Here is a 9725-nt window from a genome sequence, read left to right on the forward strand (position 1 = left end):
TATTCATTACTTCGTGTAGCTGAATATATCATCACTTTTTTTATATTCATTTTGTCTCTGTTCTGTTTTCCCTTTGTAGGTATTATGTCTTTGTTGTTGCTTTTCTTTCACTTTTTCTCCTTCTCTTCGTATCTTTTTTTCATTTTCCTCTAAGTTTGTTGTATGTATTTTTTCATATTCCCCACATATATAATTCTCTTCAAACCCTTCAGTAATGTAAAAGAAGTGAAGACATACCAGTTTTGTATTTTTTCATATTTTGCCATTTATATTATTTTCTTCATACCTTTCAATAATACAAAACCAGTGAAGATATATAATTTTTTCCTCACACCGTATCTTCTGCATTAATTCCCCTATGTTCTCTTCCCCTTCTTCTTATGCCTTTTGGACGCAAAGGCTAAAGAGTATAAACACGAGACTGCCTTTGCCACGATGCTCACCTCGCCTCTGAGCCCTGCGTATGTTATTTACCCTCACCCCTAGCGCGCTGGGAGAGTCTCTGCATTGTCATTACTGCCACACTCTCCTCCCTCCGCTGCCGCCGCCCGAGCCACTCATTTAGCAGCCAGCGCAGGGAGGGTGGAAGACAGCCTCGGAGGGTTGCATGACAGGCCTGGCTAGGATTGAGACTGGGGTGTGTAAAGGGAAAATATATATACGTAGGTGTTAAAATATATGTTGAAATAAATACCTACAGAGAGGGACATAGGGAAGGAATTATAGGTTAGAAGGACTTAAAGGAGTAATAGACTGGACAGGATTGAGACCATAGTGTGTGTAAAGGGAAAAAAAAGCAATTATAAGTGTGTATATGTTCAACTGAATAGCTAAATACAATACGGAAGGTATCAAATATTAAGCAGAAATGGAAAATAGATTGCACAAGAGTAAGACCATAGTGTGTGTAAAAGGAAAATTATGTATATGTGTGTATATGTAAAAGAAAAATAGCTAGAGAGGGACGTAGGGGAGGAATCAAATGTTAGGCGGAAATAAACAGGTAACATATTTTTAACAGGATTGAGACCATGGCGTTCGTGAGGGAAAAGAAAGGTATCACAACGCTAACAAGATAAACGGATAGACCAGAAAAGGGGCAGAGGGGAGGAATGTAAAGTCAAAAATAAACAAGACAGGCCAGATTTTAGACCGTGACGTGTGTATGATTAAGGCAGGGAAAGGAAACTATCATGTTTGCAGAAAAAATGGATAAATTAGTTGAGTGACGTAAGGTAGGAATTAAAAGTTAGCCTGAATGTAGCAAGTAAAGGCTGACTAGAAATGATCCCGTGTGCGTTTGTGTGTGTGGGGGAAAAGCTTTTTAAAGATGTCCATGTGTTAACAAAAGACCAGAGATGAGGGGAATCGCACGCACAAAGAGCCATATAAACCACAGACACACCTGGACTTTATCGACTCCTAAACCCTTTAAGCAGAAATATCGTACACGAGCACACAAAGGGAGTCATACAAACTGCTGAAGCACATGAAACCGTTTAAATAGAAAAATAAAACGAACACCTTTAAACAGATAAAAATAAACTTGAAACCATTTAAACAAGAATAAACACAGGACCTCTTTAACAATAAATCTAAACATAAACTTGCCCAAACAACAATAAAACCCGAATCTCTTTACACAGAAACACTGAAATATGAAAACCTCTAATTAAGCAAAAAATAAAACATAAACCACTTTGAACAGAATAATAATACATGAACTTTTGAATTAAACAGGAAAAATAAAACACAACTTTATAGCAATGTACAAACGGAGTTATACAAACCTTAACCACCTGGCCATTTGTTTATTTATTCAATTATTTATCCCTCTGTTTTTATTTATTCCTGAACTTCTCTAAATAAAACACCAACACCAACAGCCCTGACCCTCCACAACCCACATCCCCTTCACTTCCTGAGAGTAAGTGACCTCGTCTAATCCTTCCCCACCTTAATTCTACCACTTAATCACCTCACCTGACCTTTCCCGTTCACTACCTGTATTGACTTCGCCCCAGCGCCATTAATTCCGCGCCTCTCCCTCGCCGCTCTCCCTCTACACACACTAATCTCATCTGACCCTTTTTCTCCCCTTTCTTTACTTCGCCCTCTCAGTGACCTAAACTCCCCCTCTCCTTTTTTCTTTCTTTATTCTCACCCTAACTTAATTCCTTCTTTTTTTTTTACGCCTGGTTATACTTTCCATGGATTTCTATTTTTATTTTTATCTTTCTTCCCCTTTGTTTATTTGTTTGTTTGTTTTGTATCTATGAATAACTTTCCATACGTCTTTTTACTTTTCTCTTCCTTTTTTTTTTTCTTTTTTGTTCATTTGTTTTGTATCTGTGAATAATTTTCCACATGCATTTTTTTTACTTTTCTTTACCTCAGTTTTCCTTTTTCATTCATTAGTTTTGTATCTATGAATAACTTTCCATTCACTTTTTACTCTTCTTTTCTTCTTTGTCCATTAACTTTGTATCTATGAATAAGTTTCCATTCGCTTTTTTACTTTTCCTCTCCTCAACTAACTTTTTATTTTATTTGGTCATTGTTTTGTGGATCTGAATAACTTAACACCTTTTTGTTTTGTTTTCTTTATCCTTTGGTTCAAATTCATGGGAAGTTTGTATTGCATTTTTACTTCCCTCTCTTCTCTCCCCTTTTTGCTTTTTGCTACATTTTTTTCCCTCAAAAGAGCTGTATTATTCTGTATTTATCATGTTCATATTATACTTTTACTCTTACTTCCTACTTTCCTTTGCCTCTCTTCTTTTTTCGTCGTTATTTTTATTTATTATTAACTTCATAATTTATTTCTTCATACCCTTTCTGATTCGTTTATTTTTCACTTATGTTTAAATACCTCAACAATGTTCCTATTTGACATATTTATATCATGTTCTACTAATTAGGTGACTTCCATATGAATACTGCTTTTTAAATTATATAATTATGCCCTCTTTCATTTTTGCTTCATTTTAAAGTTAGTTAATTTAGGGCTGAGGTGTTTTTTTCCCTTTCTTGACATTTATCATAATATGTTCACGTATTTCTTCACTGAGATACTTCATCATTTACCTGCACGTACCTGACCCTCCGTGCATTAGTTCACCTTCCGTGCCTCACCTGTTGAAGCCATTAATCGTACACTCAGAGCGGTTCTCCCTTTATATATGCCCCAATAAATCTACTACGTACTTTTCCCTGTCTATTCCTACATCGTTATTTTTTCCTCTACATCTTTTTGGGGGGCTTTCCTCTTCCCCTATCATATATATCAACGTCCCCACTGACAATTTATTTCCTCCCTGCCCTTTCCTCTTTCTCTCTTATTTTCTTTCTGTTTCTATTTATCCATCTATATATCTATCTGTCTGTCTGTGTATCTATCTCTCTGTCTACCCTTATGATGGTCTCCGCCTACCCTTTTTTCCTCTCTTTTCCTCCATCACGGCCACACTGATCCTTTTTTCCTCCAATTACCTCGCGGGGCCCAACTGACCTGAAATGACCTGACATTCTTCCCCGGCACTGACCTGGCCTCATTATTATCGCCATCTGACCCTCGTTCCTTCCTTCTTCCTATCGATATAATGGGAGATCATCTTTTGTCTCCCTCTCAGTTTTATTATTTTTTTATCTTGTTCCTCTCTTTTTTTCTCTCTCGTAAGTTTGAGCTGAACTTTTACTTTTCTTCTCCTCCTGAAGCTATCTGTCGTAACTTTCTTTGATACTCACTTCCTTTTATAAATCATGTTGTAGTAAGTCTTTGGGTATTTTGCTTTTATAATGTTGCTTATTAGTAAATGTTTTCTATTACTTTTATTTTTTTCCCGAGACTAACGTATTTTCCCGTCGTCTTCACATAAGCTGATACCGATTGATTATGATATCTTATTTTATTCCTTATTCCTTATTTTATTCATTCTTTTATTTATTTTTTCAATTATTTCAAAGATTCCAAGAAAGCTTGACATCTTTCCTACTTATGATATTTATCCACCGTTTTCTAATGATCCAGTATACATTTTGCGGCGCCATGATTTTACAGTACAATCAATCCAGTATACATTATTTATATTCATGTGACAAATCCCCTAATATTTTCCTCCTTCCATTTGCCTCACGAACCTACGCCACCCTGACATGTTTTTTCCTCTGCTATCCCCGCTTCTTATTTTCCTATTCCTGCTCCTTCCTCTCCTCAGTGTTTTCACGCGTTCAACCTTTGATGTTTTGTTTCATTGACCTCGGATGATAATCTAACCTGACGTCTTAAGACAAAGAGGTCCGTCCAAATGGTCACGCACTAATCTTGCATCATTTGTTTTCATTTAGGAAGGTTAGTAACTGTTATACTTTATTTTCTCCACCACCCCATACTGACCTCATTTTATCGCAAAGCTGATTATATCTCTTGCACCTTATCTTTCACGATCTTTTTTTTCTTTTACCTAAGCTAACCTTGCGAAACATCCCTTACAGCTGACCAAAACAAACCAACTGTTAATTTGCATCTCTTCATCCTGAAAATCGAACTGACCTTTTTTATCTCTCTCCCTAAGCTAACCTGAATTTATATCATATTTCATACGACTTACCTTACCTAATCTGACCATTTATAAGCATCTCTTTTATCTTACAAACCAAACCGATCATTTTTCATCCAGTAAACAAAACTGATCTTTCTCTCGCAAAGCTAACCTTAATTTACATCATATCCTACGAGTGACATTTCTAACTTGACTTTTTCCTCTCCAGATATTGACCTTAACGACCCCGAGGTGCAGAAGGCGGCCACCAAGATCCAGGCTGGCTTCCGGGGTCACAAGGCCAGGAAGGAGGTCAAGGAGACGGCCCACCCCTCCGAGCCCAACGCCGAGGATGAGGAGATCGCTGCCATTGACCTCACTGACCCAGGTAAGACCCGCCAGGTGTACGCGTGCCCAGGTGAGCCGCTGATCAAGGTGACGCTCCCAGGTGATAAGAAACCTTGGTAATTAGGGAAGTTTTCTCGTAGCCTCGCGGCCCATGATACAGCTCCCATTTCCGCCGACGTTACGGGTCAGTATTTTCCGTTTTCCGTAATATTTCCGTCGCGAGGCTCCAGACTAAGCGTTGCGCGTCTACGTTTAGCGGGTTAAGACGGCGTGAAAAATGATGTGTTGGAAATAATCTCTCCTCGCCCCCAGAAGTTGGTGTTTTTGCTCGCGTGTCGCCCTCGCCTTCATAAGCTGGAATAGGGACACGGAAAAGTATATTATGTTCGTGTGTGTATGTGTGTGTGGTGGTGGGGGAAAGGGGTTGTGTGTGTGTGTGTGGGTGGGTGGGTGTGGGTGTGGGTGTGTGAGTGTGTGGGTGTGGGTGTGGTAAATTCTCAGATATAAGTATTCCAATATATATAATCAATGTTCGAGTTTACGTCTTCGTGACATATAAATCTTATAATGCGTTACTGAATATATTAAGAAAAGTTTCATGAGCCAGCGTTATGTAAACCCAAAACTAGCAAATCCAGGTATTCCAGGTGACCTCTGCCCAACATCAGGTAGCGTCAGGTAATTCCGCCCAGCAGGTAATTTAAAACGACCCCAAGATAGGCGAGGGGATGTAGGAGACAGTGAAAGGGAGAGTGAGGGACGGGAGGAGGGGAGGGACGGTAAAGAGAAGAGAGAAAAGAGGGAGGAGGGGGTGAGAGAGAAGGCAAGAAGGAAAGAAAAGAATGAGTGACACATAAAGGAAGATGACTGATTGGGAAAGGGGGAGACGAGGATGGAGGGTTCGAAAAAGAGGGAGAGGGGAGAGAGAGGGATAAAGAAATGGAAAGATAAAAGAAAGCACTGTGGAGAGGGGAGAGAGAGGGAGATGAAGATGTAGGGGAAGGGGGAAAGAATATAGATAACAAAGGGGGAGAGGAGAGAAAGAGCGAGAAGCAAAAAAAAAAAGCTAAAGGGAAGAAGAGTAAGCGAGGGAGAGGGATAAAGAAATGGAAAGAGAAAAGAAAGCACTATGGAGAGGGGAGAGAGAAGGAGATGGAGATGTAGAGGAAGGGGGAAAGAATATAGATAACAAAGAGGGAGAGGAGAGAAAGAGCGAGAAGCAAAAAAAAAGCTAAAGGGAAGAAGAGTAAGCGAGGGAGAGGGATAAAGAAATGGAAAGAGAAAAGAAAGCACTATGGAGAGGGGAGAGAGGGAGATGGAGATGTAGAGGAAGGGGGAAAGAATATAGATAACAAAGGGGGAGAGGAGAGAAAGAGCGAGAAGCAAAAAAAAAAGCTAAAGGGAAGAAGAGTAAGCGAGGGGGAAGATCGGATAAAAGGGGAGAGGGAAGGGAAGGGAAGGAAGGGGAGCAAAAGGAATGAAAGAGGATTCCGGAAACATGAATAAAGGAAATACTGGGTTGTTCGCATCACGGAAAATGAAGGAGAAAAAATGTGTATGCAAATATACACAAGAGTTTTCTGGCTCATGACAAACAAGATTTTGGTTGTATGTTCATTCTTTTCTTTCCGCCTTTTTTCCTTCACCCTGCCTTCCCTTCGACCGACCTCTCTTACCTTGTACCCTCGTTCCTTCCTTCCTTTCTTTCATCCTTCCATCCTCTTTTCCTTGCTTTGATATACCTTCCTTTCTCCCTTACTTCCTTCTTTCGTTCGTTGATTCCATTCCTCTTCCTTCCTTCCTTCCGTTCTTTCTTCCTTCCGTCCCTTTTTTTTCTTTTTCACATTTTTCCCTCCCATTTCTTTTTTTCTCTCTTCCCTCTTCTTCTTTCTCGATTCCTTCTTTTCCTCATTCCTTTCTACCTTCCTCCCTTCGTGTTCTCACACCAATCCTTCCATTCTTCTTTCTCTCCTTTTCTCATTTCCTCTTTTCTTCTTTCTGTTTTCCTGTCTTCTTTCTCCTTTCTTCCTTCCTTCCTTCCTCCATTCATTCATCCTTTCTCTCCCGCTCTTTCTCTCTCCCGCCTTTCCTCCCTGCCTCTCCAACTTTCCGCAAAAAAAACATCTATGTGACCTTGTGTGCGCCAGAGAGAGAGAGAGAGAGAGAGAGAGAGAGAGAGAGAGAGAGAGAGAGAGGGAGAGGGAGAGGGAGAAGGAGAGAGAGGCACAAGAGGGGCCTGGAAAGATAACGAGAATTGGTCTTCGTGGAGAAACTAATGACTTCACGGAATTTACTTCGATGGAGTATTTCAGTTGTTTGTGTCTGAAGCGGAACAGGAAACCAGACTCTCAGCTACACTTCATTTAGACGCGCCAGGTGTGTGTGTGCGTGTGTGAAGTGGTGGAGGTGAAGTGCATGAAAGGTAAAGTGTGGAAATGGATGATAGTTGAAGTTTCGCGTTGCATATATATAAAAGAAAGAAGTATTTAGTGGATGAAATACAGTTACGTGAAGGTGAAAGGGGAAGGTTAAAAGGAAGAAAGGATAGGAAGGTGAAATGAGGGAATGGATGACAGGTGAAGTTATGCACGTTGAATATATTTAACAGGGAAGTATTTAGTGGATGAAAAACAGTTACGTGAAGGTGAAAAGGGAAGGTTAAAGGGAAGAAAGGAAGAAAGGATAGGAAGGTGAAATGAGGGAATGGATGACAGGTGAAGTTATGCACGTTGAATATATATAACAGGGAAGTATTTAGTGGATGAAAAACAGTTACGTGAAGGTGAAATGGGAAGGAAGAAAGGAAGAAAGGAAGAAAGGATAGGAAGGTGAAATGAGGGAATGGATGATAGATGAAGTTTCGGGTTGAATATATATAAAACAAAGAAGTATTTACTGGATGAAAAATAGCAACGTGAAGGTGAAAAGGGAAGGGAAAAAAAGAAGAAAGAAAGAAACGATAGGAAAGTGAAAGGAGGGAATGGATGACAGATGAGGTAATGCGTGGAATATATCTAACAAGGAAGTATTTTGTGTATGAAAGACTCTCTAGAACTTCACTTCATATAGTTCTTCCAGGTGTGTGCGTGTGGAGAGAGGGGTCGAAGTGCATGAAAGGTGGAGTGTGGAAAAGTATGACAGACGATGTAACGCATAAAATAATAATAGTAGTAGATAACGATAGAGTAATGGTAGAATAATAGACCAATGCAGTATTTAGGTGATTAAAATTGGAAGGTTAAATTCATGAAAGGTGAAGTGAGGAAATGTTTGAGAGATTAGGTATATAATGCACAGAATATTTATAACAATGAAGTATTTAGTTGATGAAAGAATAGTACGTGAAGGTGGAAATAAAGATAAAAAGAAGAAAGGAATGATGTGGGAATACGAATGAAGAAAGAAAGGAAAGAAAAGGAAGGGAAAGAAAGGGATGGAGAGATGGAAGAAGGGAAAGGAAAATGGAATGGAGTGGACAGGAGGAAAGGAAGGAGGGATGGAAGGGATGGAAACAAAGGATATATGAAGTGAGGAAAGGAAGTAAGAATGGAATGAAGAAAGGAAGGGATGGAGGGAGAGAAAAAAAATATGAAAAGTAAAGGGAAAATGGCGGGGAAAGGAGAAAGAAGTAAGAAGGGAAGGAATAAAGGAAACGAGAAAGGATGATAAATGAAAGTAAAGGAAGGAAAATAATGTAAAGTATGGACGTGTATGGCAGGTAAAACGACGCAGACAATTTATAACCGTGAAACATTAAACAGTCGAAAGAATGATTACACTTCACCTGCCCGAAGAGGTTGTGTTCAAAGCGTAAAAGAGAAGTGTTTGAAAGGTTAAACGCGCCAACATGGAAGGTGATACACACGCGCAATGTACACACAAAAATGATACAAAAAAAAGCTGGAAGAATGAAGAATGTTGTTTGTTCTCTGTTGTTGAGCGAGTGTAAACGTTGGTGGATTTTACTGAGTAGCGTGTCAAGTGTTTTTCAGTCATTCTGTAGCAAATATTTTTTCTTACATATTTTGGCCTTTTGAAACATATGGTAATGATGATATTAAGAAGAAAAATTAGAATGAGTATGAATAGTTTTTCCTTTTCCTTCTGTTTTTTCGCCTTCTGTCGCTTCCTCCCTTTTTCTCGTTTTCCTTCGTTATCCTCTTTTTCTGTTGCTGTTTTTCTTTCTGTTTTTCTTATTTTTGTTTTCTTTCTCTCCCCATCTAGAGGCGAAAAATAAAAATAAAATAGTTAATGAGAATAAAGATTAGAATAAGAATACGCATAAGAAGAAAAATAAATATAAAAAATAGTAATGGAATAATCAGTAGATGCGTCAGTAAATCAGTAAGAGAAAGGAATGTTTAAGAGAAGCGATTAATAATAGGTTGGGATTCGTTTTCTTTTGTTTTATTTTATTTTAATCGTGAAGAATATCGTATATATAAATGAAATGACAATAAATGAAACGCACAAACTCAAATCCACATGCTTTTATCCTTTACACAACGGCGAAACAATGAGCATGCGCCAAACAACTGCTTTAAGTAAGGCTATGCATACCAATGTTACCAACTTCGCAACAACAACAACATCAACAACAATACAAAAACAAAAGCGCAGCGAATAACCGACACGAGCACTAAAATAAGTAAATCCTCACACGCTCAACCACTTAAACAAAGACGTAAAAAAACTCCACCAAAAAAAGAGAAAAAGAAAACAAGCTCGTGAAAAAGGAGATGAGGAAGGAAAATGAGAATCAGTACAAGAGCGGGGCGAGTGTTGCCAGACCAAGCTTCCTACCCTCCCTCCCTCCCTTCCTTCCTTCCTTCCGGG

The 9725-nt window shown here is 39.1% G+C and overlaps 1 protein-coding gene and 1 long non-coding RNA gene across 2 annotated transcripts in view; both read left to right on the top strand.

Annotated features, from left to right (window-relative positions):
- Positions 1 to 1031: 1031 nt before the first annotated feature.
- Positions 1032 to 9725, top strand: part of LOC127006843 (obscurin-like) — a 40479-nt gene continuing 31785 nt past the window's right edge. Inside the window, exons 1-2 of the mRNA XM_050877198.1 lie at positions 1032 to 1056; positions 4771 to 4929. Coding sequence (XP_050733155.1) covers positions 1032 to 1056; positions 4771 to 4929 — 184 coding nt within the window. The remainder of the gene's footprint in view (positions 1057 to 4770; positions 4930 to 9725) is intronic.
- LOC127006698 (uncharacterized) lies at positions 7058 to 7914 on the top strand. Its single transcript, XR_007759704.1, has 2 exons — positions 7058 to 7579; positions 7718 to 7914. It is a non-coding gene; the product is annotated as an uncharacterized LOC127006698 (long non-coding RNA).

The sequence above is a fragment of the Eriocheir sinensis genome, chromosome 33, assembly GCF_024679095.1.
Source record: "Eriocheir sinensis breed Jianghai 21 chromosome 33, ASM2467909v1, whole genome shotgun sequence".
Classification (NCBI taxonomy): Eukaryota; Metazoa; Arthropoda; class Malacostraca; order Decapoda; family Varunidae; genus Eriocheir; species Eriocheir sinensis.